This window comes from Eulemur rufifrons, chromosome 30 (genome assembly GCF_041146395.1).
Source record: "Eulemur rufifrons isolate Redbay chromosome 30, OSU_ERuf_1, whole genome shotgun sequence".
Lineage (NCBI taxonomy): Eukaryota > Metazoa > Chordata > Mammalia > Primates > Lemuridae > Eulemur > Eulemur rufifrons.
This window is the reverse complement of record NC_091012.1, coordinates 99,879,187-99,907,129: the sequence shown is the minus strand read 5'-3', so window position 1 is coordinate 99,907,129 and position 27,943 is coordinate 99,879,187. Positions and strand designations below refer to the sequence as shown.

General features: G+C 48.1%; 3 protein-coding genes across 5 annotated transcripts in view; 1 reads left to right on the top strand and 2 right to left on the bottom strand.

The window, feature by feature from the left end:
- The window catches only part of SMC1A (structural maintenance of chromosomes 1A), a 33,897-nt gene extending 19,282 nt beyond the window's left edge, over positions 1–14,615 (bottom strand). The window contains exons 1-15 of the mRNA XM_069462835.1: positions 14,438–14,615; positions 10,374–10,562; positions 10,148–10,260; positions 8,935–9,138; positions 8,603–8,841; positions 7,795–8,053; positions 7,561–7,701; positions 6,604–6,686; positions 6,243–6,450; positions 2,172–2,357; positions 1,900–2,079; positions 1,649–1,795; positions 1,419–1,556; positions 456–572; positions 244–350 (exon numbers count right to left, since the gene is read on the bottom strand). Coding sequence (XP_069318936.1) covers positions 244–350; positions 456–572; positions 1,419–1,556; positions 1,649–1,795; positions 1,900–2,079; positions 2,172–2,357; positions 6,243–6,450; positions 6,604–6,686; positions 7,561–7,701; positions 7,795–8,053; positions 8,603–8,841; positions 8,935–9,138; positions 10,148–10,260; positions 10,374–10,562; positions 14,438–14,546 — 2,420 coding nt within the window. The 5' untranslated portion in view covers positions 14,547–14,615. The remainder of the gene's footprint in view (positions 1–243; positions 351–455; positions 573–1,418; positions 1,557–1,648; positions 1,796–1,899; positions 2,080–2,171; positions 2,358–6,242; positions 6,451–6,603; positions 6,687–7,560; positions 7,702–7,794; positions 8,054–8,602; positions 8,842–8,934; positions 9,139–10,147; positions 10,261–10,373; positions 10,563–14,437) is intronic.
- Positions 14,616–14,872: 257 nt separating this feature from the next.
- On the top strand, positions 14,873–23,888 carry RIBC1 (RIB43A domain with coiled-coils 1). Of its 2 annotated transcripts, XM_069463488.1 has the most exons (8): positions 14,873–15,019; positions 15,249–15,337; positions 19,543–19,659; positions 20,817–20,898; positions 21,102–21,443; positions 22,685–22,803; positions 23,233–23,627; positions 23,747–23,888. In XM_069463488.1, exons 3-8 carry the CDS (start codon positions 19,543–19,545, stop codon positions 23,826–23,828), a joined length of 1,137 nt encoding a protein of 378 aa, XP_069319589.1. In that variant the 5' UTR covers positions 14,873–15,019; positions 15,249–15,337; the 3' UTR covers positions 23,829–23,888. The 2 variants fall into 2 exon arrangements, with proteins under 2 accessions (XP_069319589.1, XP_069319590.1); XM_069463489.1 differs by lacking the exons at positions 14,873–15,019; positions 15,249–15,337 and adding an exon at positions 18,251–18,307.
- Positions 23,889–24,081: 193 nt separating this feature from the next.
- On the bottom strand, positions 24,082–26,557 carry HSD17B10 (hydroxysteroid 17-beta dehydrogenase 10). 2 transcript variants are annotated; one of them, XM_069462871.1, is made up of 6 exons: positions 26,474–26,557; positions 25,933–26,097; positions 25,059–25,223; positions 24,798–24,926; positions 24,608–24,716; positions 24,082–24,403 (listed from the first exon to the last, which is right to left on the bottom strand). In XM_069462871.1, the coding sequence occupies exons 1-6, from the start codon at positions 26,498–26,500 to the stop codon at positions 24,213–24,215; spliced, it is 786 nt and encodes a 261-aa protein (XP_069318972.1). In that variant the 5' UTR covers positions 26,501–26,557; the 3' UTR covers positions 24,082–24,212. The 2 variants fall into 2 exon arrangements, with proteins under 2 accessions (XP_069318972.1, XP_069318973.1); XM_069462872.1 differs by having other exon boundaries at positions 24,635–24,716.
- Positions 26,558–27,943: the final 1,386 nt, after the last annotated feature.

The following is a 27,943-nucleotide window of genomic DNA, read 5'->3' as shown; positions in this document are numbered from 1 at the left end:
ATGGCTTGCAGAAGTCAAATCACTACCCAAGATGATGAGTTGTGGAGCCGGGATTTTAATTCAGGCAAATCAAGTTTAACCACTATACTATGCCATACTGCCTCCCTGATATCCTTGTTCTTTAAGGCCCACCTACAATAAACTCCCATAGCTCTAAGAGTTGGTCCCTGCCTTATGATGGCATTTGACTTTCCAAGAATGTCAGGCTGGAGGCTCAATGGCATCCCAGTCTCTTCTACCTACCGCTTCTTGGCGATTTCATTCTGCCGTTTCACTTTCTCTTCCTCAAACTCCCGGATGTTGCGCACACCAATCTCCCGACAAAACTCTTCAAACACCTCATCCTCTACCTGAAGAGAGAAGCCAGGGAGCACAGAGGCTCTCTTAGTCAGAGTCCTGTTTCCAGCCCTAGTCCTGCCCTGATGCACATGCTGGCATGGCTCATCCCTACCCACCTGATTCATCTTCTCCTTCAAGTCTTTCATTTCCCTCTCTCGGCTCTGGATGATCCTCTTGATATCATTAATGCGAGGCCCAAAGTTGGCTAGCTCACTCTCCAGCTTGGACTTTTCCTACAGGCAATGAGTTGAAAAGACAAAGTAAATCAGGCTCCCTGGAGGAAAAGAGCTACCCTGACTGCACTGGCCCTGTGGTCAAGAGGGGCTAGCTCTCCACACACACTGAGAAAATCTGACTTAGCACCACTACCCTAGATAAGTCTCCATATTCTCTCGCTGGAGCCATCACATGGTTTCCTCCCTGGCCTCCCGTTCAGCCACCTTCAATCTACAGGGCAGGGCACACAGCAAACATCATTAGTTATAGATCCATAGTCCCTTATTTATAACCCCTGGGGCCAGATGTTTTAGAATTCAGTTCAGATTTTTTTTGAGTTTAGAAAAAGGTAAAATGATATATACACGCATTATAAAACACTTCCAGGATGGTCTGGGGAAGCACTCAAAAATAAACAAAGCACATTAATATACCTAGAACAGTACCCCTGCTGACAGGGACTGAAATGTCTGTAGCTCTTTCAAAAGTTCAAATATTTATTGAATGAACAAATTATGCTAATAACAGCACCTAACATTTATTAAACACTAATCTAAGCACTTTATAGGTTAACTTATTCAATTCAATCTTCGTAATGACTCTATAAAGTGGGTATTATTCTAACTTCCATTTTACAGATGAGAAAATTGATACTGAGAGATGAAGTAACTTGCCTAATGTGATTACCTATGGCAGAGCCAAGATCTGAACCCTTGGCTGTCTCACTCTATGCTCTGTGCTTGGTTGCCTGGGGCAGGCTGGGAGGAGGGAGGGAAGTAGAACAAGTTCCCCACCCACAGAGAAACCTAGGCCAGGAATGTGAGGATGGCCTTTGGACAAGAGGGCTGAAGGCCAGGCCCCACCTGCAGATTCAGAGCTAGATGCCGTGTCTTGGTCTGTTCCAGGTCACTCTGTGAGTACTTGAGCCGCATCTGCAGTCCGTGGGCCTGAGACTGCACCTGACGCAGCTCTGCCTCTTTCCGTTTTGCTTTCATCTGCTCCTGAAGGGAATAAGAAAGAAGGCCTAGGTGGTAAGATGGCCGACCTGGGCTTAGGACCTCCACTCCTAGGAATAGCGCTGCCTGTGGCTTACTTTCAGCTCCTCTGTCAAGCGCTCCTTCTTCTCTTTCAGCTTGTCTACTGCTTTCTCATCCCAGCGCCGCGCCTTGGCCTTCAGGTCACTAGCCCCCCCAGAGATCACTCCTGACTTCTGGAACAGGGTTCCATCCAGGGCCACTGTCTACACAAGGCAGGAAGAAGAGAGGAGGAGAGGAGGAGAAGCTGAACAGAGGAATCTCCAGTACTGAGCCTGTCCAGCTCCAACCTGGGCAAGGGAATCCACACCTTGTGGCGCTGGTGTCCTCCAAAGGCAATGCGGCGGGCATCCTCCACATTGTCACAGACAAGGGCGTTGCCACATGCATACTGCAGGGCCTTTTTAATGTGAGGTGGCTCATAGCGAATCACATCAATCACTAGCTTGGCCCCCTTCAGCTCCCGGAGTTTCTCGTCTGTAGGTTTCACCTATGGAGAGAAGCTCAGTCAGTGGCAGAACATGAAGGACTAGGAAGAGGGTCCCTTGAATGCTGCCCTGACCCCCTCCCCACAAGCCTTACCTCCAGGTAGTCAAGAGGCAAGAAGGTCTCAGGCTCCCCGCGTTGCTCCTTGATATACTGAATACAGTCCCGGCCTGTCTTCTCTGAGTCCACAATAATGGCATCCATGTTCTTGCCCAAAACCTTGGTTACGGCAATCTGATACTTCTTTTGCGTGGGCTGGCAGAGGTCAATGAGGCGGCCATACTGAGTAAAATAGAAAGGGAAAACTGAAGCATGAGGCTTTTGGATCTGGCTCAGGAATCCCAATTCCCAGCATGGAAAGAGGATCAGACTGGAATCTGTTATTAGGAACAGTGAATGCAACTGTATTGCCTAGTGGTCAGGACAGCCCACTAGTTCTGCATTTATGTAACTCTACCCTAGCTGAATGGGAATGGACTGAGGAGGAAGCACTTGCTGAACTAGTATTGCTGCCTGAAGTCTAGACCAGCACAGTGACCAATCCTAATTCCCTTCCAAAAGGTGGAAAAGTTTGAGTAAGAGAAGGGGGGTAAAGCAATGAATAAGTGGGTTATGTAATGAGAGAAACCCAATATTACACTAATACTTCAAAAGAGGCTCAGAGCAAGAGATGATATTGTCTCTTAAAGCAATTATACCAGATGCCTGAAAGGGTGAAGCTATCTGTTTGTTCAGACTATTTCTGTTTTTGGAACCTGACAAGATTGAATGGAAGCCTGCAAACTTCAGTGCCCTGGCTCTGGTAGACATTTTCACATGATATGATGATAAACTAGACTATTAATTAACGACTGAATTAGATTCTAGTAACGTGCCAGTATCTTTCAACTTATATGATTGTTTTGATGTGAGGGATCTGTGCTTGAAGACTGAGCTAGATTGTGATATTGTGAAAGATATATTAGGTCATTAAGTATGAAATGTCTGATTTCCTTAAGTACTAACTTTGACACTGGATACCTCTGACACTTCACATTGACACTTTTTTTTTTCATTGTGAAGGTATATCCTCATTCTTTCAAATGCACGATTTGGCTTATGATTATCTTTCAGAATTTTTTTAGAGCAATTTTTGTGAAACCATAGATAAGTCAAAAATTCATGTTATTTTTGAATATGAGTTCTATCATGGAACCAATGCAGTGCAGACAGCTGGAAATATCAATGAAGTGTTTGGGAAGTATGTGGCTAATGAATGCACAGTACATCAATGGTTTGAGAAGTTCTGTTCTGGTGATTTTAATCTTGAAAATGAGCCATGTGGGTGACCTGAGACCAAGGTGGATAGTGATGAGCTGAAAGCTGTAGTGGAAGCATATCCATCTCAACCTATGCGTGAATTAGCAGTAAGGTTTGAGATTATTATTCCAACAATATTAGACCACTTGAAACAAATTGGCAAGGTAAAGAAGCTGGATAGATGGGTACCACATGAATTAAACGAGCATCAGAAGAGACGTCATCTCGAAGCTTGCCTTTCTTTGCTGTCATGACATACAGGTAAACCATTTCCACACCGTATTGTTACATGTAATGAAAAATGGATTCTTTTTGACAAGTGTTTGGCACAATGGTTGGATAACAATGAAGTTCCAAAATAGTCCCAAACTGAATATTCATCAGAAAAAGCTAATGGTGTCTGTTTGGTGGTCCAGCGCTGGTATTGTCCACTATATGGTCAGTAGTAAACATGAAACCTGGTCAGTAGATTATAGCAGATGTCTACTGCAACCAACTGGGTGAAATGATGAGGATGCTTGCAATTAAGCTGCCGAGATTGGTCCATAGAGACAGTCCAATCCTCTTGCAAGACCACGTCGCAAAAAACAATGCTGCTCAAACTATAGAAGCTGGACTTGGAAACTCCCCGTCATCCACGATGTTCACCAGACCTCGCACCAACTGACTACCACTTCTTTCAGGCTTTGGACCACTTCGTGCAAGGAAAAATATTCAATTCTCAACAAACTGTGGAAAATGCCTTTTGCAATTTCATCGTCACTTGCTCTTCAGGCTTCTTCACTGCTGGCATAAACCAGCTACCATTAAGATGGCAAAACTGTGTTGATACTTTAGGCACAAACTTTGATTAAATGTATTGCTTATTTGAGATACAACGAACTTTTGATTCGAAATCGGATATTTCATATTTAATGGCTTAGTATTTGGTCTTTGACCCAAGTTCTTGACACACAACTCCTAAAACCCTTGGAATATCAAGAGTGATCAGAGTGTCTTTTGCATGTTAATGAGATGACTAATGCCCAGGGGGCCCTAGAGAGCTTCAGGATGAGGGCTGGTCACCAGAAACAGGGGAAAGGGGCTGACGATTGAGTTGATCACCAATGGCCAATGTCTACAAAGTAAAGCCTCCATAAAAACCCAAAAGGACTGGATTCGGGACTGGATAGCTAAATATGTGGAGGTGCCTGGAGGGTGGCGCACCTGGAGAGGGCACAAAAGCTTCACAACCTTCTCTCATACCTCGCCTCATACATCTCTTCCATCTGTCTGCTCACCTGTACCCTTTGTAATATCCTTTATCATAAATGGGTAAGCCTAAGTAAAATGTTTTCTTGAGTTCTGTGAGTTGCTCTAGTAAATTAATTGAACCCAAGGAGGAGTTTGTGGGAACCTTGATTTATAGGTCAATCAGAACCACAGGCCACAACTTGGGACTTTCAACTGGCATCTGAAGTGGGAGGTAGTCTTGTGGGACTGCGTCCTTAACCTGTGGGATCTGACGCTATCTCCAGAGAGTGTCAGAATTGAATCACATTATAGGACACCCAGCTGGAGAACTGCTTGGTGTGTGATGAAAAACCCCCACATGTCTGGTGTCAGACTGAAGTGTTGTGCTGGCTGTGTGAGAGTAGGAAAAGCACTTTGGTTTTCTATCTTACAAAAAAACACAGCCCCCATGCTATAGAGGAAAAGCCTATTCTGGCTCCCAAGCAACAACTTTGGGCAGTCATGTCTGAATCCAAAATCATCTTTCTGAACCTCACTTTTACCATTTCACAGACTATTGCCACAGAGGCACTACACCAAATATCTTATATACATTATCTCAAATTCTCACGAGCACTTGGCAAAATCAATCTTTTACCAGTTCCCTTCCCCCACCCCCCCAAAACCAAGCATGGTTCCCTAAGAACTATCAGATAAAGGGTAAACGCTTCAAGGGCAGGGACTAAGCCTAATTCATACTTATCTCCCTAGCAGTGCCTAGAGAGAAATGACAGAGAATATTTATGGAACCAAACTAAGTTGAACCCAGGGGATGGGATAATATTCAGGGAAGCTGGGGACTCAGGATTTTGTGAAAGAAGCCAAGAGATCTGATAAAGCCCAGGGTGTCCCCCTAAAAGATAATGGGCTGATTGGTACATGCCAAGGGAGCTCATATAGAAGACTGCACAGAAATACTTCCTGGGAGAATAATTCCGGTCCCACGGCCCCTTCCCCTTCCAAAAGTTTTCCCCACAGAGGAGTGGACACAGCAAGACAAACCCTTCGGAAAGATTATAATTGCTGTGAAGAAAAGAACACGAGCTTAAGAGTCAGAACAGGCCGGGCGCGGTGGCTCACGTCTGCAATCCTAGCACTCTGGGAGGCCAAGGCAAGAGGATCATTTGAGCTCAGGAGTTCAAGACCAGCCTGAGCAAGAGCGAGACCCCATATCTACTAAAAATAGAAAGAAATTAGCCGGACAACTAAAAATATATAGAAAAAATTAGCCGGGCATGGTGGCGCATGCCTATAGTCCCAGCTACTCAGGAGGCTGAGGCAGGAGGATTGCTTGAGCCCAGGAGTTTGAGGTTGCTGTGAGCTAGGCTGATGCCACGGCACTCTAGCCTGGGCAACAGAGTGAGACTCTGTCTCAAAAAAAAAAAAGAGTCAGAACAAGTTGGGTGTGAATTGTAGTAGTTCTTCCACTTACACGCTGTGTTGCTTTGGGCAAGTCATTTAACCTCTCCAAGCCTCAGCTCCTCCAACTATAAAAACTGCATCAGCAACCCTGTCCTCACAGAGCTACTGGGAAAATCATACGACAGTGAGTGTGGGAGTAGGTGCTCAGGAAATGAGTTCCCTCTCCATTCTTACCACAGAGCCAGGGTAAAGGCGCTTGATGCTTTCCATTATCTCTGCCTTTCGCTGCTGACGGCTGCTCTCCTGGCGGTCAATGCGGGCATCCCCTAGCTGCTCCATCACCTGGTTCAGCTCCTTATTGATTTCATCAATACGCCGCTTGGCCATCTCCACCTCCTCTGTCAGCTCCCCCTCTAGCTTCTTCTGCTCCTCTAGGGACTGCCTGCAAAGTGAGGGAACATACAAGTCATTCAGGATGGTCAGAAAATATTCCTGGCTAAGAAGGACTCTGAGGGTACTGTCTGAAGAGGGGCAGGACAGGTAGGGTCACAAAAACAGGGCTAGAAGTAAGGAGAACAGTTGCAGAGCCACATACTTGCTAGTGGTGATGTATTCCTCTAGTTTTTCAATCCGCTTCTGATTTTCTTCAATCTCCCGCAGCTTTTGTTTGATCTTGGCCTGGAAAACAAATATATTCCATCACCAGAGGCTGCACAAGTTAACTCCAAGATTATGAGGCCCAGGCTTACACTCCCTATGTGCCCACTCATCCAAGAGCCCAACAGTCCCGGACAATCTGTCACTACTAAAAGGCAGACACACAGACGGTGTTCAGTTTGGATCTGCTAACAGACGGAGGCCTCCCGGGGCTCCAGAACCTCTCGTAAGTGTTCTACCCAGCCCAGGCTACCTTCTCATCCATCATGGAGGCTCAAACCAAGATAAAGAAAAGCTTTGCAGGTCTTTCTGCCCCTGTTTTCTCATGTGTAAAATGTGGGTAATCTCTACTTCATAGAATAAGGTAGCTACCACATTCTTTTAAATATTTAAGAGAAATGCTTACAGAATGCCTGGAACATTGTAGGCTCTTGGGCACTATAACAATTTTTTATCACTGTTGTTATTATTACTATTAGGGAGGCAGCAAGTGAAGTATATTTGGTAAGAGTGTAGGCTTTAGAGCTAGACTGTCCAAGTTCATCTCCTAGTTCTGCTGCTAAAATTATGTGACCTTAGGCAAATTACTTCACCTCTGTGCTGTAGCTTCCTTATTTGGAAGATGGGGATTAATAGTAGCCATCTCATGAAGGTAGTCATAAATGAAGAATTAAATGAGTGAATATGTGTAAAGAACAATGCCTGGCAGTCATTGCTTGATAGAAATTATTTAGCTATCGTCATTATTGTGAAGACTATCACTATGGGTTGAGTATCCCTTATCTGAAATGCTTGGGACCAGAATGTTTTCAGATTTTGGAATTTTGGGGGGGATGCTCAGTCTGTACTTCCTTTTCTCTGGACCATTATCCCTAATCTTATAACTCTTGCCCACCTCTGTCTCTACTTTCTTCCGCTCTTCCAGATCTAGACGGTCTTGGTCAGCTTTCTGGTCTCTATTGAATTTTTCCAGTTCCTGGGCCAAGGTAGCTGCTCTCTTGCTGGCTTCTTCTTTCAACCGGTGGTATTTCTTCACCTGTGTTAGGGATAAGAAAGGAGGATAGATATGACCAGGTCAGCCCATGTCAGCCCAGTTATCTCCTCTCCACCAACCCCTTCCAGGGCTTACCTGATTCTCCTCCAGGGTCAAGTCTCTGCCCTGACTCTGACTCTCTTCTTCCATTCGTTCTTCAAACTCCTGCCGGGCCTTCTCCACTGACAGCATCTCCTTCTCCAGCTCATCCATGTCACCTTTACGCTTCTTGTAGTGCTTCTGAGCGTTCTGCAGAGATTTCTTAGCTGCTTCCAGCTTCTTGATTTTGTGGGAGGTATTCTCCTTGGCTTTGATGTACTGAGGCCGCTTCTGGTTCAGTTCTGAGTCCTTCTCCCTTTTACCAGAGGGGAGGGGGGAACCAATTAGCACTGTGGAATAAGGGAGAATTTGCAGGCTTTTTACTCAGAGAAAGGGGGGCCTGAGCCCCCGAGCCAGCCTCAGGGAATTAAAGGGCAATCTGTCTACTCCCTGGAACCTACGGCTTCAGCCTGGCATTCCAGCCACTCCACAAGGGAAGGTTACCACTCTTGCCTCAACCTTGGCCATGCCAGGCCCCTCATTAACAACTCCCAAGAACACCCTGTGTTTACTTAGTTGTCCCCTGTCTAACCTTTTCAATTTTCAAATTCCTGTCCTTTAAACTTCTGGCTTCAGTTCAACTTCTCCCTCTTCTGAGTGCCTATCTACCCAGAGCCTGAGCACTTCAATATTGGATTTGTTCAAAACGCAAGCCAAGAAATGTGCCTGATTCTGGCCAAAATAAGTCAAGGGGAAAACAGGGAAACTAGTAAGGGCACTGGACTCTAGGCTCATAGGAGCCCTAAGGAACAGTAGTACAGCCTCTTGGTTTCCCACAAAGTATAGGTCCCAGTCAGCCTCTTACTTGATCTCCTTCTCAATCTGCTGCTGTTCCCGCATCATTTTGCCCAGTTCCTTCTTCTTCTCCTTCAGCTCATCCTCTACCTTGTCCATTCGCTTCTTATCCTTCTCAATCTCCTTGTTCTTAGAGGCCAGTTCCTTGTTGAGCTTCTCAATTTCCACTTCATTATGGTAAAGCTTAAAGAGCTGCAGCTGTACCTGAGCTCGCACCACCTCATCCTTCAGGCGCTGGTAGCGGTCAGCCTGTGCAAACATGGCAATGGGGGTAGGGCTGCATCAGTAAGGCATTGGCTCCATCCTGGCCCCTCAGAGCCAACAGGTAACCTGCCCACCTACCTCTTCTTTCTCCTGTTTGGCCTCCTTGCGTTCAGCTGCGATGTTTTTCTTGCGATGGTAATTAAACTGTGTGTCCTCTTCAGCCTTCACCATTTCCTTCTTTCGCTTATCATACTCCTGGGCCAGCTCCCCAGAGCGACTGATTTCTTCAAATAGAGCAGTCCTCTCTTTGGGGTTCTTCATGGCAATAGATTCCACAGCACCCTAGTAAAGGTAAAAATCCTCTCCCATTTAGACCCAGCCAGCCCAGTTCCCCTTACCTACTTCCACTCATCTATCCAGAAAAAGTTCACTGACCCCTACCCTTCCACTGGGTGCCACATTTCACACTGGGCTTTGATGACACATTCCCTGCCTTTTGAGGAACACAGGACACCAAAGAGACAGACACAAAGACAACATATTGTGTTATGTGCAGTGACAGAAGCAGCACGGAAAAGGACTAAATGAAACGTGGGGGTAGGAAACTGGTAGGAATGTCTACCTGGGAAGGCTTCCCAAAGGTGACATCTATGCTGAGTTTGGAAGATTGGGAAAAACCAAGAAAATAAAAGAGAAAAGGTTATTCCACACAGAGGAAAGTTAATAAGCAAAGGCCTGCAGGCCAAAGAAAGTAGATAAATTTTGGGAACCATAAATGGTTTAATTAGGCTGAAATGCAAGGCTGTAGGGGAAGGGCATGGGCAGATAAGGCTAACTAAGGTAGGCAAGAACCAAATGATGGTGTTTCCTGAATGACAGACTTAGGAGTTTGGATTTCATCCTAAAGCAATGATTCTCAAGCTCCAGCAGGCATCCTAATAATCTGCAGAGCTTGGTAAAACACAAACTGCTGTGTCCAACCCCATAGGTGCTTCTGAGCCAGGAGATCTGGGATGGGGCCTGAGAATGTGCATTTCTAACATGTTCCCAGGTGATGCTGATATTGCTGGTCTGGAGATCACAGTTTAAGAACCACCGTTGTAAGGCAATAAGTAATCACTGAAATGCTTTCAGGAAAAAAAGGGAGAGAAACAGATTTGTATCCTCATAAGATCAACCTGGCCTAAGGGATAAATGAGAAGGGGCCAGACTGGGATCAGGAAACCCAGTAAGGAAGGTGCTACTTTAAGTTCAGGGAAGCAATGATTACACCCAACATGGAGCACACTCAGTGGGGATGGGACAAGGTCTGGCAAAAAGCAAATAGCGAATAACTGTTAAAAATGCCTACCTGGAAGACAAGGAAGTTTCGAGCTTTGATGAGAATGCCCAACTTCTCTAATTCCTCACTGTACTCGTGTAGCTGGACCACTTTGTTGTTTATCTTGTACTCAGAGGAACCTCCTACAAGACAATGCATGAATGAGTCAGTGAGAGTCAGCCTCCTTCCTAGCCCTGTTAACCAGTCGAGCCATATCCTAGGACTCAAGGAGAGCCTTCTGGACAGCCTCACCCACCTACAATGACACGAGCAAAGGTACGGTCCTCAGCACCCTCCTCAGAGTAGACCATGCTGACAAAGGCCCGGTTGGCGGCTGGCTTGCCCACAGGAGCTCCGTGGATCAGGTCCCGGAGGGTCTTTACCCGCAGGTTGCTGGTTTTTTCACCCAGCACAAAGCTGATGGCATCCATGAGATTTGACTTACCTAAGGGAAGATGGGACAAAGTGGAAAAAGTCAGGAAGAAGGGAAGAGGAGAGGCAAAGTAATAAAGGAGACCTGAGAGGAGCAGGAATGTCCGCTAATCACTTAGTGCTCAGACTAATGGGAGGAGAGAATATTTCTTCACACCCATAAAGACTGGGCCCAACCAAAGCTCTGGGTCAAAGGCTTAGGAAAAACAGTCCTCTTGTAGTTATTACTTATAGTAGCCAAAAACTAGAACCCAATCTAATGAAATAGTATATTCACAGAATGGATTGTTCTACAACCTTCAATGACGTGGACAAAAGCCCACAATAGGTGAAACAAACAGGATACAAAACTCTGTATAGTTTGATTTCAACGATGTTAGGGGGAAAAAAAAAACAGGGGCTGAGGCTGGGCGCAGTGGCTCACATTTGTAATTCCAGCACTTTGGGAGGCTGAGGCAGAAGAATCACTTGAAGCCAGGAGTTTAAGTCTAACACTGGGCAACACAGTGAGACTCCATCTCTACACACACACACACACACACACAGACAAATTTGTCTGGCACAGTGGTGTGTGCCTATAGTCTCAGTTACTTGGGAGGCTGAGGTAGTAGGATTGCTTGAACCCAGGAATTTTGTGAGCTATGATCTTGCCATTGCACTCCAGCTTGGGCAAAGGAGTGAAACCCTGTCTCAATGGGAGCTGTTTTTTAGAGAACATAGTTTCAGTTTTGCAAGATGAAAACGTTCTAGAGATGAGCTGCACAACAACGTGAATATATTTAACACTACTGAACTGTATACTTAAAAATGGTTTAGTAAATTTTATGTGTATTTTACCACAATGGAAAAAAAAGTGTGTGATATAGTGTTGCCGGGCACTGTGGTTCACGCCTGCCATCCTAGCACTCTGGGAGGCCAAGGTGGGAGGATTGCTTGAGGTCGGGACTTCGAGACCAGCCTGAGCAAGAGCGAGACCCCGTCTCTACAAAAAATAGAAAAATCAGGCCGGGCATGGTGGCTCACGCCGGTAATCCTAGCACTCTGGGAGGCTAAGGCAGGTGGATTGTTTGAGCTCAGGAGTTCACGAGACCAACTTGAGCAAGGGCGAGACCCCATCTCTACTAAAAATAGAAAGAAATTAGCTGAACAACTAAAAATATATAGAAAAAATTAGCCGGGTATGGTGGCGCATGCCAGTAATCCCAGCTACTTGGGAGGCTGAGGCAGAAGGATTGCTTGAGCCCAAGAGTTTGAGGTTGCTGTGAGCGAGGCTGACGCCACGGCACTCTAGCCTGGGCAACAGAGTAAGACTCTGTCTCAAAATAAAGAAAGAAAAATTAGCTGGGCATGGTGGCACATGCCTATAGTCCCAGCTACCCAGGAGGCTGAGGCAGGAGGATCACTTGAGCCCAAGAGTCTGAGGTTGCTGTGAGCTAGGCTGACGCCACGGGACTCTAACCCAGGCAAGACAGTGAGACTCTGTCTCAAAAAAAAAAAAAAAAAAAGGCAGCCCAGGTCTAAGTCCTTCCATGGAGGCAATATAAGACTGTGATTAAGAGCTTGGGCTCCATTCCAACAGATCAAATTCCAATCTTAATTTCACTACTTCTTCTTAGCTGAACTTCCATTCCCTTCCCCAGAAAAAATGAAAAACTACAACTAATAAGTCTAAAAAAATGCATGGCACGTAACTCTCTGTTGGAGTGGCAGAAGCACCAGCTTTGAAGTATGACAGGCATGGGTTCTGATCCTGGCTCTTAGAACCATGGACAAGTTATCACAACTCTGTGCCTCAGTTTCCTTATGTATAAAACAAAGCTAATGGTATTTCCCTCCTAGGGTCATTGTGAGAATGTAAATGTAAGGGATCCCAATAAATAAAGTACTTGATACACAGTAAATGCTCAATAAATGAGTCCTAGCCTATCCTAACACTCTTAGCTCTTGTCCCCCACATCACAGCAAGACTAGCACATCCTGCAGACCAGGCTTTTAGGTATCAATTTCCAACCTTTGGGCTTCTCCTATGATCTCCAGGGTTGACAAGAATATCTCACAACCACAGGCCTCTCTACTCATGACCTTTCGATATTGTAAACATTTTTATAATATGTATTTTGGGCTGAACACAAATGTTTCAAGGAAAGTCTTCTTTAGGACACTCATAGATCAGTGATGAAGATACAAAAACATAGGCCATGAATACAAGACAGAAGAAAATAAACATTAATGTGTACCAAGTGTCTGCTGTGTGCTAAAGAAGAGCAATTCACTTAGGGGAATCAATGAATGCCCTGTAGAGGTGGGCCTTGAAGAAAGGGAGGGGGGCAATGTCAAGCCATGAGCCTTTTCAGAACAGCTGGGTATACAAATCTACCAATGCGGAGAGGACTGAATGCCAGGAGGTGCATCCTGGCTGTTTCCACAGGGGCCACTACACCAAAACCCTAAGAAACTGAGTGGACCCCAAGCATTAGCCCTCCAGGCCATTGGTTCTCAAATGAAGTGGGAGGGAGGAGCAATTTTGCCCCACCTCCGCAACCCTTTGGTAATGTCTGGAGACATTTTTGAGTATCATACCTGGGGAGTGGGGGTACTACTGTCATCTAGTGAGTAGAAGCCAAGGATGCTGCTGAACATCCTACAATGCACAGGACAGATCCCACAGCAAAGAATTATCTCACTGGAAATGTTAACAGTGCCACTGTTGAGAAATCCTGCCCTAAGCAGAGAGCCAAACCCAGGTACGACTCCAGGGAAGGTATTCAGAACGAGCTACCTCAGCAAGGGCAGCCTCTCAGGCTAGGAAATGATTCAACTATTAACAGAACATTTCTGGGGTGGAAGAACACAGCAGGATTTCAAATGGACCATTTCTGGGGGCAGATGAGAGGAATCCACGGTGTATCATTTAGAGATGGAGTGTTAAGACATGAAATAGAAACTTTATCTGATGATCCATTCTAAAGACACCACCCAAGTAAGTCACTCTATCACATCAACCTGTCCCATTTCCTGAATAGCATTTATGGCAGCTTAAAATTATCTTATTTTCTCCTTCTTTATATTCTTTCCCTCGGGAATGTAAGTTCCCTGTGAGCATATGCTTGGCTTATTCTATTCTCCACTGTTTCCACAACTTGAAATTGAACAACTGATACACAATAAGCATTCAACAAATTTGTTAAGCGAATGAATTCTGACTTTCGACGGTTTCGGAGGTAGGAAAGGGCGAATTCGAGGTCAACTTCCTCTTAGATGGATGGGAGTTGAGGGTGGGGATCGAGACGGCAAGAACCATGAACACACCAGCGCAGGGTTCGAAATTCAAAAGTGCCGCCTCGGGAGAAGAGTAAAAAGGAACAAATTGGAGCGTACCAATGCGAGGCGGGAGGGTGCGCTGGGCTGAAGCAAAAGTGTACCGTTTGGGACCCGAGGCCACAGGAGAGCTAGCAGCCGTCCCACATTTTTCGGAGGGGGTCAAACAAGGCTGGGAGGCCGGACCCAGGCGGTCCGGCGGGGAGCCGCGCGGCGGGCGGCGGGCGGCTGGCTGACGGCTGACGGCTGGCAGCTGGCAGCTGGCTGGCAGCCGGCTCGGATGCGCCTCCTTTGGCGGGAGGAGGCAGCGGGCGGGGTAACGTACAATTCGGCCCGTACCAAGTGGCTGGAACAGGGGTGGCGCAAAGTGCGGCAACTGACACCTGGAAGAGGTCTGAGTTAGAGCGACCGCGCAGGGAGAGCGGGTTCGAGCCGAACCCCTCAGGAGGGACAAGGAACCCGTATGGGTTCGCGACGTTTCAGGTTGCATGGGCTGGACTGTACTACTCTGGCGCCGGATAGGGGGTCCAGGCCGGGACGGGCGCAGGGCCGAAGCCGGGTTTATCTCACCAGAGCCATTGGGTCCAATGATGGCGGTGAACCTCTGAAATGGTCCGATAATCTGTCGACCCTTGTACGATTTAAAGTTCTCGATCTCAATCAGTTTCAGGAAACCCATGACAGCGGCAGCGCCGACGGCGCTAGGAAAGGCCGCGCCGTACGCCCGGGAACTGAGCTATCCCGCGCGCGAAACGCCGCAGTGCAGGCCGGGCGGATGGCAAACCTCGCGAGAATACGTCCAGGCCAAACGGCATTTCCAACTTCCGGCACGGCGGGAATCAGGGGCGGGGACTTCGGTCTGGCGTAGGGGTTCTGTGGATCCGTTTATGGGGCGCGAGTTTACAGCAGGCATTTAGGCCCCGCCCCTTCTCGTGGCTTGGTAACAGCAAAACGCTGCTACAACAGACCAAGTTGTAGAGGAGTTTGGTGTTGGGAGAGCTCAGAGCAGCTTTTGGGATCCAAAGAGGCAGGCAGGACCTGAGCTTACGCTTGCTGAGACAAGTCTGAAGTTACAGCAGGGATATGCCCTTCAGGGCAAGAGTTGGCTGTGGCTTTAGCTTGGCCGGCCTACAAGGCTCAGACAAGGACAGGGTGGGGAATTGGAAGGACCCACTGGGCGAGAAGGAGGGGCAGCGGGAGGATTCAGTGTTATGATAGATGAGCTCAGACTTTGCTAATGGTGGGGTGGCATTGGAGGCGAGATGGGATGTGAGGGAGAGTGGGGTGTGGATGGACCCAGGTGACAGGGATACAGGCTGGGACAGGCTGGGGCCTGAGCTATTACCCTTATCCCCTGCCTCCCTCCTGTTCCTCCAAGCAGAGTTCAGAAACTGCCGCTGTAACGCAAGAACAGACTTGAACCCAGATCCAACCTAGGAGCTTCAAAATCTGGATTTCTAACTGAGAAAGGTATTTTGTGTGAACTCCCAGGAGTCAGGGTCCCTAAGCCAGTGCTCTCTACCTCATTCCTTCCCTTCTCCCCTCTCCATCTCTCTCCCTTCATGCATCTCCCTTATCTCATTCCCATCACTCTAAACCCCTCTGCCACCTTCCCTCTTTTCCCCCTTTCTCTTCCTTCTCTGCTCTCGGTCCTCCACCTCCTCACCCCTTTGTTGCCCTATCTTCCTGTTCCTCCTCTGCACCACTGTTCCTGTCCACTCTGTTCCCTACCTGTTTTGTCCCTCTCCTCCAGTCCTCATCCCCATACTATCACCTCATACCTGCTCATTACTAAGGCCTTTAGCAGTCCAAGAAGCTTAAAATGTCTGCTGAATTTTCCCCTTCAGTGACCTTATAGTGGCAGTTGGAACCTGTAGGCTGGGGTTGGTGCTATTCTCAGACTTAGACGTGGAGAGGATCTGGTGGTTGCCATAGCCATTCCTGTAACTATTTAAAAACTTATGACTATTAAGATTCATGGGCCTGCTAAAAAAGAAGAAAAATAATTATATCTGAAGGCTGAGAAGAGACTTAGGACAAGTCCAGGAAAATGAGGAAGCTTGGTTGATAGAATCTAGTAGGGAAGCTATAAGTCAAATTCAATCGGGAGAAACAGGATCAGGCTGAGGGAATAAAATGGCCAAAGGATAGCAGTCTCATATAATTCACAGTGAACTATTGTTCATTTTAAAAGGTCAGATGGAGCTTGGGGAAAACAATTAAATTAGATCCCTATGGCACATCATATATAAAATGGAATGACAAGTGTATTAAAAAGTTAAATGAAGCCTGGCGCTATGACTCACGTGGCTCATGCCTATAATTCTAGCACTCTGGGAGGCCGAGGCGGGAGGATTGCTTGAGGTCAGGAGTTCGAGACCAGGCTGAGCAAGAGTGAGACCCTGTCTCTACTAAATATTAATAGAAAAAATTAGCTGGGCAACTAAAAATAGAAACAAAAAAATTAGCTGGGCTTTGTGGCGAGTACCTGTAGTCTTAGCTATTCGGGAGGCTGAGGCAGGAGGATCACTTGAGCCCAGGAGTTTGAGGTAGCTGTGAGCTAGACTGACGCCACGGCACTCATTCTAGCCTGGGCAACTGAGCAAAACTCTGTCTCAAGGGAAAAAAAAAAGTTAAATGAGAAAGGCAAAACTTTAGAAATTTTAGAAGAATATGTAGGAGAATTTCTTTATGACCTCAGGCTAAGGAGGGATTTCTTACATAATAACTACTAAGCTCAAAAGAAAAGATGGGTAAATCTAACTTCATTCAAATTCACCATAATTCACTATATAAAGAAAGTGAAAAGATGGATAAGTGCACAGCACACAGAAAGCTTCTAACTCCTGGGTTCAATTGATCCTCCCGCCTCAGCCTCCCAAGTAACTGGGACTATGGGCATGTGCCACCACGCCTGTACAAAAGCACTTTCTTTACTTGGCTTCTTGGACACTACACTCTTCTGGTTTTTCTCCCATCTCACTGGCCACTCCTTGTTAGCCTCCTATACTGGCTCCTCCTCTCCTTGTCTCACCTGGGACATTCTTATCCATATACACTCACTCCCTCAGAGATCTCATACAGTCTCATAGCTTTAAATTCTTTTGTGTCAGGATAAGCTGAATTATGATGAGGTTACAGACAACCCAGAAATCTCAATAGCTTATAAAAAAGTTTTGTTTCTCACTCATGCTTCTTGTCTATTGTGGGCTGGCTGCATCTCTGCTGTATGTCACCATTCCAAGACCCAGGCTGAAGGAGAAGCTCTTACCAATGAGACATTGCCAGTCTCATTCATAGCAGAGAGTGAAGAGAAAAAGTGGCAATCATTTAATGGCTCTTAGTTCTTCTTGGGAGTAGCACATGTCAATTCTCCTCACATTGCAGGGGGCAAAGCAAATCACATGGCTAACCTCAAGGGCAGTGAGATAGAGATGTATGATCCTTCCATAGGGAGTAGCAGCACATATTTTTTAACAGTAATAAAATTTACCATATCAAACAACTTCAGGGTCCAGCCTGAAGTTGGGGTCTGGTGGCTTCCCCCACCTCACCCCAGGGCTCCCTGGGAGCTCTTCTTAAGGGCAGCCCTCAGGCGCACACAGCTCTGTACAACCTCTTTTCACAGGCTCCTTTCTCTGCAAAATCTGTCCCTGTCCCTGCAGTCGCTCCCCTCCCCTACTCCCTACCCCTCCCTAAGGCCTACTTGGGGCTCAGACTGTACATTCAGTTAGGACAGGCTCAGGGCCACCCACTGAGGAAACCCCCCTCCCCACAACCAGCCTTCCCTTCAGCTCCCTGATCCATGTTCTGGCCTCCGTGAGGTCTCCACTTCTCCCATTGTCCACAGTGTTCCCCCACTCCCTACCCCCAGCCTGTGCTTCCCCTCTTTGATGCCAACTAGTCTTGAGCTTGTCAGACAGGCAGGACCAACAAACAGGAGGGCTCTTCTTTCCCTGGCAGCCAGAGCCTTGTCAGCCTCTTCTGAACTCAGTAGGCAGGAGGGATCAGGGCCTTCCTGGGCCAGTATCTGGGAACTTACCCTGCTGTGGCTTGTGCAAGACCCAGGGGACTGCCCCAGGGCTGGCCAATGCCCATCAGAGTAGAGTCAGGAAGCCAACTGAGCGCAACGTTGAACTTGGATAGAACGTTCACTGGGACAAAGACCAGATACAAAATTGTGTATAGACTGTAAGCACAAGCATATAAAACATTATTAGAAGGAAATGTACCAAAATGTATGCAGTGGTTACCTCAGCAGAGTAAGTTATGCGTGGTTTAAAAAAATTTAGCCATTGTGCCTGGAGCACAGTAAGCAAGGGAGACAGTGATATGAGACAATTTGGAAAGGTGTGCAGGAACCAGATCTTGAAAGCCCTCGGTAAGGAATTTGGATCTGATTCTAAGTGCAGTGGGAAGCCAGTGGAGGCTTTCAAGCAGGTGAGAGACATGATCAGATTTATGTTTGCAGAAGTTATTTTGGCTGCAGCTTTGGCTGGGTCACATGCCAAAAGTGGGCCTCCCAAAATATGAAAGGAACATAGGCAAATTTAAGCTATCTAGCCTTTCATTTGACTAGAAAATAAGTAATTAAAATAAAGGGGAACATTTATTTCAGAGAAGAAAGCTGCTTCTGGTTTTTGTGTGATGAGTAGGCTATAGGAGACAACAGAGGAAGCTGGAAGGGCATTGTGGAGACTATCGTGGTCATTGAGGGAGGTGGCAATGGTGGCTTGGACCAGGGTTATTATGAAAGAAGAAGGAGTGAGGGAAAGAAACGATTAAAGGATGCCTTCCGGGTGTTTGGCCAGAGCAGCTTGGTGAATGGTAGTGTCATTTACTGAAATGAATAAAACTGAGTAGAGTATAATGAAAAAGGGAGGGTGTTGTAAATGCGTTTGAGGCTTAGAAAGGTGAGCAGGGGTCAGGTCATGAAGAACCTTATAAATCTGGCAAAGGAGGTTGGACCTTATCTTGTAAGCACTGGCGAGCCATTTGCTTTAAAGCTGCTTTCGAAGGTTTTAAGCTGAGGAGTGCCAGTCACATTTGCTTCCAGAAAGATCACTCTGGTAGCCAGTGCAAACTGGGTAACACCAAAGCAAGAGAGCCCAGTGAGGCTCCTGGGAATATTGCCTGACACCAGAATGTGAGGCCTAAATTAAGGTGGTGACAGCAGAGATGGAGGACACAGAGATGAAATATATCAGGAATTAAAGTCAGTAGGAATCAATAACTGGTGAGATATTGTAGGGAGAAAGGAAAGGGGAAGGGGGTGTAGTCAAGGATGGTGGTCGCTGCCAGGCGCAGTGGCTCATGCCTGTAATCCTAGCACTCTGGGAGGCCCAGGCGGGAGGATCGCTTGAACTCAGCAGTCTGAGACCAGCCAGAGCAAGAGTGAGACCCTGACTCTACTAAAAAATAGAAAAAGAATTAGCCAGGCAACTAAAAAAATAGAAAAAATTAGCTCAGCATGGTGGCATGCACCTGTAGTCCCAGCTACTCCGGAGGCTGAGGCAGGAGGATCGCTTGAGCCCAGGAGTTTGAGGTTGCTGTGAGCTAGGTTGATGCCATGGCACTCTAGCCTAGGCGACAGAGCAAGACTCTGTCTCAAAAAAAAAAAAAAAAGAATGGTGGTTGGCACTGATGGGCCATTTCTACCTCCCCCTTTGCTCCAGATGTATAAGGTGGACCTGACATTAGATCCCAAGGAGGTAGCAGCCATCGAGGCTAGAAGAAATCGAGAAATGGAGCGACAAAGACGATTCTTCAATGTGCGAGAACGAGTTATGGGGGTGAGTGGGCAGTGAGGACTATCGCTCAGGACCAGAGCTACCTCACTGTTACATCTGGGGAGGAACGTGGCAGTGGCTGTTATAGCCCTTCCCCTGATTCAGGCAGGCCCTACAGCTGGAAAGGAAGGAGAGGGAAAGAAGGCTCCCACCCCTACAGGCCTGAGAAGGGCTCAAGAAGAGGGATGAAGGGGTGCAGGGGAATAGACTTGGGGTGACAGCTCGCTTTTCTCTGGTCAGCTCCAGACCATGTGGCCTGGCTCTTGAGAGACAGGCAACATGGAGCCACAAGAAGCCTAAAGAATACTTGGTATTACATGTACCTAAACTATATCTGCAAGGTTACCTAAGAAACTGTTAACCAGGTGGAGGGACAGAGATGGAAGGGACACTTAGTCCTCACTAAATTATATTCCCTTTTGTACTATTTTGAAATGTTTTAAATGAATTATAATCAAAATAAAGAGAAAATATTGATAGTTTAAGAAACAAACAAGAAAGATTGCTGGGTAGGTGGATAGAGGGGGGATGCAGCATGGTATTCTGGAAAAAACACCATACCTGTTCAAGGCCAGGTCTGCCGATTGTTAAATGTGTGGCTTTGGATAAGTCACTTGTTTTTTCTGAGCTCCAGGCTCCTCCTATGTAAAATGAGGCTAAATAAAGGAAGTGATGAGGTGCATCTTAACATACAGTGGCAGCTCTGAAAACCAGATCGTAGTGCCTGACATGAGTAATTGGCCGAGGTGAGTGGTCTGATTGAGATGCACGTGGCAAGTGTTTCCTTGGGTCCTGCTCTGTGCCAAGAACTGTGTTGGGCAGTGGGGATGCATGCATGACTAAGGCCCAGTCTTCAGCCTGAAAGGGCTTACAGTCTGGTGGAGGAGAAAATAGAGACAGGCAAACTTCAATATAAAGTGGACGATGGGTCCTAGATTCTATGGGAGTAAAACATGCCTGAGCTGGTCTTGATGAATTGGAGGCAGAGGCTCCAATGGAGGGGCATGCAAACCATGCTGAGGGGTTGGAAATTTATCCAGTAGGTACTGGGGAACTATAGGAGAATTTTGAAGTGGGTAAATTCTAAGCAGTTTGTGTTAGAGCATTCAAGGCCCCTTGCTGGGCCCCTACCCTGACTTAGCTCCTTTCTTCTGGATCAGGTGGATGTCGAAGCCCTGAACAAACAGGTGGAAGAGCGAAAGCTTCGGGAGGCAACAGAGCGGAGCATGGAGGCAGCTTATGGTAAAAGTCCACGGCCAGGGGCCAAGGGGGTAAAGTGAGAGCCTGAGTGGGATGAGGTAGGGCAGTTCTGCTTCTGAGTGGGGCCCTGGAGAGTGTCCCTGGGGAGGCGGGACACACTGGTGGACCTTGAGAGCCAAGGCCATGCTAAGTGGGCTCTGTCCCTTCTGTGGTACCTTCTCCATGTCCCTGCCTACCACCCCCAGATACCAAGCAGGTGCACTATGACCTGGTAGCCCAGATGCTAGAGGAGGAACAGGCAGAACAGACACGCCGGCTGGCCAGGAAAGTCCAGGACTTTCGGGAGAAGCAGCAGCTCAAGAACAGGCATGAATTTGACCTTTGGGATTCAGACCAACTCTGGAAGGATTTTCCAGCCCATCTCAATAACAGGGATCCTCACTATGGCCCAGCCAGCCTTCAGCGCTTCTCTGGGGAGGACCCAGAGAGGGCCACGTGCCTGAGAATGCAGCAGGAGCAGTTCAGGTATGGCCTGGAGAGGCAGATACAGGAGCACCAGCAAGCCAGGCTCGATGAGAAGCATGCAGGTGAGCAGCCTGGCCCTCCAGGCTTAGAAACCTGAGGCCTAGTGGGGAGCTGTCCTGAGTTCGGTACAGCAGCCAGGAGACCAGAACTGTGTGGGGAGGCCCAGTTACCCATAGGGCTGATGCTGAAAGGTTAGGCTGTACAGACCCCAATCTCCCTGACTTCCTTCAGTTAACTTGACAGTGTAGCCATTGTTCCTTATTGACCTGGAGGCAGCACAGTACAGACACACCTAACAGCTCTACTAGCTGATTTGGGCAAATGATTTTTCCTCTGTGCTTCAGTTTATTCATCTTTAAAATGGGGATGACAATCCATACCACACAGAGTAGCTACTATTATGATTTTGTCTGTGACCACATCCTTCTCTTCCATTAGAGGAAGCCTTTCAAGGGCAAGGACCATGTCTCATCTACTTGCACTGTTCACCTTTCAAATCAAATTTCACAACACCCTGTTCTGTTGGACCACTTAACTATAGTTGAACATAATTATGAAAGTATTTAATGGCTGTCTTCTCCCCAAAATATCAGCTCACTGAAGATGAACCATCTCTCTCATGTCCACCCCATTTTGCAATTGCCTAGTACATTGTCTGTCACAATGTCTGACAGGTCCTAGGAAAAACAAGGAGCTCAGTGTGGCTGGAGTGGAAAAAAATGTCAGTACCTTTGTTTGTGCTGTGCCCTCAGCTTGGAATGCTCTTTGCTCTTTCAGCCTGTATACGAAATGTATTTTAAGGATCACCTCCTCCTAGAAGCCTTCCTCCCATCCACCACCCAAAGCCTACATAATGCCCTGTACCCGTCTCTGCCATTGCTCTTGCCAGATTGTGGTCTGATTATCTATGTTTGATCTGTCTCCCCCACTAGACAGGGAATTCTCTGAGGACAGGACCTAATCCCATGGTATCCTTAGAACCCAACACATGGCCCTTAAACTGAGGCTCAGCGATATGAAATTTTTTACCTAAGTCCACACAGCTCAGAAGTGGCAGAGCTGACACTGGGACCTAGGTCTATTGGACGCTCCTTTCAATTAGGCACTTGAGAAATCCTTGCTGTTGTACTTTGGCTATCCCTAGCCCCAAAGAGTAACTCCTTCTACATCCCTACAATTCAGACACTACCCCCACTCCTAAACATATACACACATACACAAAGCTTGTTGAACAAATGGCTGAATGAATGAACCAGGAATGGAGCAAGCCAGTACAGTGCCCCAACCATATTTCTCTGTGTAGATATGCTCAATGACCAGCTGAGCCTAGCCGTGGACATGCAGGCCACCCATCTGGCCAAGCTGGAGGAGTCCTGTCGCATAGCCATGATGTCTACCATGGTCAACGTCAACAAAGCCCAGGTATGGCCTGAGCTGTCCAGTACACCAGGCTCTCTCCAACCCCTGAACAAGGTCCTGGGGAACCTCAGCCACATCATTCTTCTCACATTCCCTTCTCAAGTCAGCACCAGCCCTCATCTACCTGAGGACTCCCCCTTCACCTAAGGTCCCTCTTAGGGTACAAGTTACCTTTCCCCACCTCCAGGCATGGGATGACTTGGGAACAGAGCATTGCCCTCTCATCCCCAGCCTCTCAGTCTAAGGGCTTCCTGAGGGTAAAGTTCCCTGCCCATTCCACCCCTCCCCCAGCTTACAGTCATTAAAAGGCCATATAGTGTCTGTTCTTTCTCTCCCTGAGATGGAGGAGTAGGGCCATGGTCCTCCCTCCCCCTCAACAGAGAGTTCCCTGAGGTTGGGCACCCAAATACTTACATTTGGGGGCCCTACCAGGCAGCTGAGCTGGCTGAGCGGCAGCGCTGTGAGCATGTGCGTGAACAGGCAGCCAACCTCACGGAGATCCAGAACCAGATCAACAGTGACCTGCTGACTGAGAACCCTCAGGTTGCCAAACGTCGTATGGCTCCCCACCGGGTCCTGCCCTATTGCTGGAAGGGCATGACTCCAGAGCAGCTAGCTGCCATCAGGAAAGTCCAGGAGGTGCAACGCTTGGAGAAGGAGGCACAGCACCAGACAGAACAAGCACTGGATGCTGAATGGGAAAGGCAGAGCCTGCTCGCAGCCCAGGCAGCGCTGGAGCTAGAAGAGCAGGAGAGGGAATTGTGTGCCAAATTTCAGAGGGGGCTAGACTCCTTCAACCAGCAGCTGGCTAAGGAGCAAAAAACCCAGTGAGTTCTAAGGGGTGATAGTGGGGATGAATGAATCCCAAGGGAGGGTAGGGAAGGATAGCGAGGACCAGGGAGAGAGGGAAAGCACATCAGCTGAGGCCTCCGGATTTCTTTCACAGGCAGAATTATCTGAATTCAGTGATCTACACCAATCAACCTACCGCCCGATATTACCAACAGTTCAACAACAGCAGCCGCTGAGCTCCAGGATGATTCTCTGCCTTTTCCCCCATAAAGCTCACAGATGGCTAGAAGTCAAAGAGGAAAATGCTATATACCCTAGGTAATAAAGTTATTCACCAAAATCAAGGCCATGTGTTGTAACCGGACACAAAGAGTGTGAGGTACTGCCTTTCCCACTCCACCCCAGGGCCCTGAGCATCCAACCCTGTCAGAGATTTCACCTTTTTTCCCCATGCCAGGTCCCCCAGCACACAACACTGCCCACACCCTGTGAGAAATAGAGACTTTATTAGGCACAGAGGGTGACTGGTGAACAGTTACAAAATGGCTACCTCCTGAGCTGGAGAGTAGTACCCCAGGGGAAGGTAGGGCAGAGGAGCGTGTTTTCTCTGCCTTCTCCCTTCAAGGTTGCAAGCGGATGGCCCCATCCAGCCGGATGACCTCTCCATTGAGGAATGGGTTCTCGATGATGGCCTGTACCAGGTGAGCATACTCAGCAGGGTCACCCAGTCGGCTGGGGAAGGGAACCTGGCTGGCCAAGAAGTTGCGTACCTTCTCTGGGAGGGTGGTCAGCAGAGGGGTGCCAAATAGTCCTAGACAAGATAGCCAGGGTCAGAGACCCACGCTTGCTTTCATATTTACCCAGTCCTTCCTCACTTTAGCCCTACTTCTTGGTGCTTCTCGGGGGCCCAGAGGTGAAAGGCTGCTGTTGCTTAGGAAGTGGATACTTTCCCTTCTCAATTGCCCACAGATTCCACCCAATCCCAGGTGTAACAGGGAAAAGGGGATATGTCTACCTGGAGCAATGGTCATCACCCGAATGCCTATGGGAGCCAGATCCCGAGCAATAGGCAGTGTCATGCCCACTATGCCCCCCTTGGAAGCAGAGTATGCAGCTTGTCCAACCTGGAGAAGGAGTGGAGATCATAGGTGGGAGGACCCCAACAAGTCACTGAGGAGGCACAAGCTTTGTCCCTGACTACACACCTGGCCTTCGAAGGCAGCCACACTGGCAGTGTTGATGATGACCCCACGTTGGCCTCCCTGGTCTGGTTCATTCTGGCCCATCTCACCAGCCACTAGGCGGATCACATTGAAGGTACCCATGAGATTCACCTGGAGGACAGGTACAGACATGGTGTAGGACCTGAGGTAGAGGCATCTTTCTGTCCCCTAAAAGCTTTGGGGGCACCCACAGCCAGACACCTCTTACTCCTACCCGTGGAGAACCTCCAAGGCCTTACTTACATTGAGAACTCGCTGAAAGTCCTCCAAGGTATGGGCTTGGCTCTTCTTTAAGTTGTATGTTTTGATGGCCACTGCAATACCTGCACAGTTGACAGCCACATCCACGCGGCCAAATTTTTCTTTTGCTAGAGTCAGGGCTGCTTGCACATCCTTCTCAGAGGTCACCTTCAAATGGAGAAGTGGAGAAGGTATTAATCTCCCAGCACACACACTCACTTCTAAAACTGGGGGAGGGGAGGGGAGGGGAGGGCAGACTCCTCCCAGTCCTTGAGGGAGAACAGGGAAGAGGCCAAGAGAAAGGGTTGTGGCAAAACCTGAGAGAGGAGAGTGAAGCAAAGGTGAAAATGTTATGCAATACAGAGCAGTGCCGCAAAACATTTTTCAAATCAATACCCTCTTCTGATAAATTCACATGACCCTGGAGATTCTCAGTTGCTGTGGATCAGAGCACTAATACAACCTTGTTCTGAGAATTATTGATAGGAAAATAAACTAGCTTTTTTGTATCCCTACATCCTAAGATGATTTAATCAAACTTTACTTCCCATAGTTTGTTTCATAAAAAGCTTTTTGACTTTGTAAATATAAAATTATAGGGCACAATATGCATTTTCAAACCATCTATATCCCCTCCAGGAGATTCTGTTATGTCCAATCCCCATCCTCATTGTTGTGAGTCCTGGCTTCAGAGAATCCTTATGGCAGGTGGTTCCACAGTGCTTGAAGGCTCAGGGCAAAAGGGACAAGGTGGGTCCACCACCCCAACAGAAGACAAACTTACGGGAGGGACCCCCACGGCTTCCCAGGCCTGTGTTGGTAACCTCATGCATGCCCTGATTGCACACCCTGAGAGAGGAGAGATGACCTCACTTACATCGGCTGGGGCGAAGGCACAGCTCTTTCCTAACTTCTGGGCTTGGGCCTCCCCACCCGAGCTGGGCAGGTCCAGAAGCACAGCAGAGGCCCCCTGCCCCACCAGTCGCTCCGCTGTGGCCAGGCCCAGGCCTGAGGCTCCTCCGGTTATTACTGCGACCAAGCCCTGTGAAGACAGACACAGCCGTTACACCGTCCAGACCACCCACACCCTTTCACCTGCCTGTTCTCCAGGCTTCTGCGAAGGGGGTGGGGGTCGGGGGCGTGTTCCTGGTCACCTCTGCAGTGTGACCCAGGTGTGCTTCCTCTCCTCACGGATGGGACCCCTGGAGGGGCGTCTCACCCACAGACATCCCGTTGGGTTACCCCACATACATGTGCCGCGGAGTGTTGACTTTCACCTCCCGGGCCCAACCGTCGAAATATCAGGACTGGATAAGCAAAATTTCTTCCGACACCGATCTCTTCCCCCTATTTCCACGGCCGTGCTGTCCCAGCCCGTGCAACAAGCAGGGTAGGCAGTAGAGGCGAGAGCCGCTTACCTTCACGCTCCGGCACGCCGTAGCCATCTTGCACCCGCCTTCTCACTGGAAGGCTGCGCAGGCGCCCGCTGATTGACCAAGGCGCGGGGCGGGTCCGGCGGGCGGGCGTCTGCTGCGCGGGGCGTAGGGGCGTGTCTTGCTGCTTCTGTCCCTCTGCTAGTGGGCGAATTCGCGATAAAGGTTGAGGAAAGAACCCAATAGCAGCGGCACAATACCACCACACCCTCCGTCCTACTCTCTAGCTGGCCTTTTGGCAAATAGCCAGCTCCGCGTGGGGGCGGGGGGTCCGGAGGTCGACAGTGAGTCCCTTTCTCAGAAAACGCCTTCATTCAAGTATATTCATAAATGTATCCGAGACTCCTATATGCCAGACTCTGTGCAGGGCACTGGGGAGACCCAGAAGAATAATAAAAGGTTCATGCCTTCCAGGAGGGCACAGTCCAGTTGGAGAAAGATAATTACAGTACAGAGACAGACAAAGGAAGGGACAGAAAACCAAATTGTATTTTTTTTTTTTTTTTGAGACAGAGTCTCACTCTGTTGCCCAGGCTAGAGTGAGTGCCGTGGCGTCAGCCTAGCTCACAGCAATCTCAAACTCCTGAGCTCAAGCGATCCTCCTGTCTCAGCCTCCCGAGTAGCTGGAACTACAGGCATGCACCATCATGCCCGGCTAATTTTTTCTATATATATTTTTAGCTGTCCATATAATTTCTTTCTATTTTTAGTAGAGATGGGGTCTCGCTCTTGCTCAGGCTGGTCTCGAACTCCTGAGCTCAAACGATCCGCCCACCTCGGCCTCCCAGAGCAAATTGTAGAACGCTCAGACAAGAAGGTCCAAAGATGGAGATTCTGAGATACAGAGAGGCACATAGAAAGAAATATGTTGAGGCCGAGATAGAGGAACAGAGATGCCAGACGGGATCATAGAGATATGGACGTGGAGAGGCACTAAGAAAGATGCTAGGAGGCAGACGTTGTGAGACAGAGCTGCTGAGAAGCACAAACCTAGAGAGACAAAAACATCTTTCATCAGTTCAGCCTTTGCTACTCTCCTCTATCTGTGTCTAATCTATTTTAAGTCCAAAAGCCTAGATCACACTTTGTAGATTGGACCTCGACCAGAGATTATTATAATATTTAAGACCCAGGGCGGCCGGGCGTGGTGACTCACGCCTGCAATCCTAGCACTCTAGGAGGCTGAGGCGGGAGGATCGTTTGAGCTCAGCAGTTCGGGACCAGCCTGACCAAGAGCGAGACCCCGTCTCTACTAAAAATAGAAAGAAATTAGCTGAACAACTAAAAAATATATAGAGAAAAATTAGCCGGACATGGTGGCACATGCCTGTAATCCCAGCTACTCAGGAGGCTGAGGCAGGAGGATTGCTTGAGCCCAGGAGTTTGAGGTTGCTGTGAGCTAGGCTGACACCACGGCACTCTAGCCAGGGCAACAGAGTGAGACTCTGTCTCAAA

What these genes read in the sequence shown, in the direction of transcription:
- RIBC1 (XM_069463488.1), top strand. Translation starts at nt 19,543, where the DNA reads ATGTATAAGGTGGACCTGACATTAGATCCCAAGGAGGTAGCAGCCATC. An exon ending in GAGCATGGAGGCAGCTTATG is followed by an intron (nt 20,899 to 21,101) that starts GTAAAAGTCCAC and finishes TACCACCCCCAG; the next exon opens with ATACCAAGCAGGTGCACTAT. An exon ending in GCTAAGGAGCAAAAAACCCA is followed by an intron (nt 23,628 to 23,746) that starts GTGAGTTCTAAG and finishes TTTCTTTCACAG; the next exon opens with GCAGAATTATCTGAATTCAG.
- HSD17B10 (XM_069462871.1), bottom strand. Translation starts at nt 26,500, where the DNA reads ATGGCTACGGCGTGCCGGAGCGTGAAG. An exon ending in GTGCCTTCGCCCCAGCCGAT is followed by an intron (nt 25,224 to 25,932) that starts GTAAGTGAGGTC and finishes CTCCATTTGAAG; the next exon opens with GTGACCTCTGAGAAGGATGT. An exon ending in TGGCTGCCTTCGAAGGCCAG is followed by an intron (nt 24,717 to 24,797) that starts GTGTGTAGTCAG and finishes CTCCTTCTCCAG; the next exon opens with GTTGGACAAGCTGCATACTC.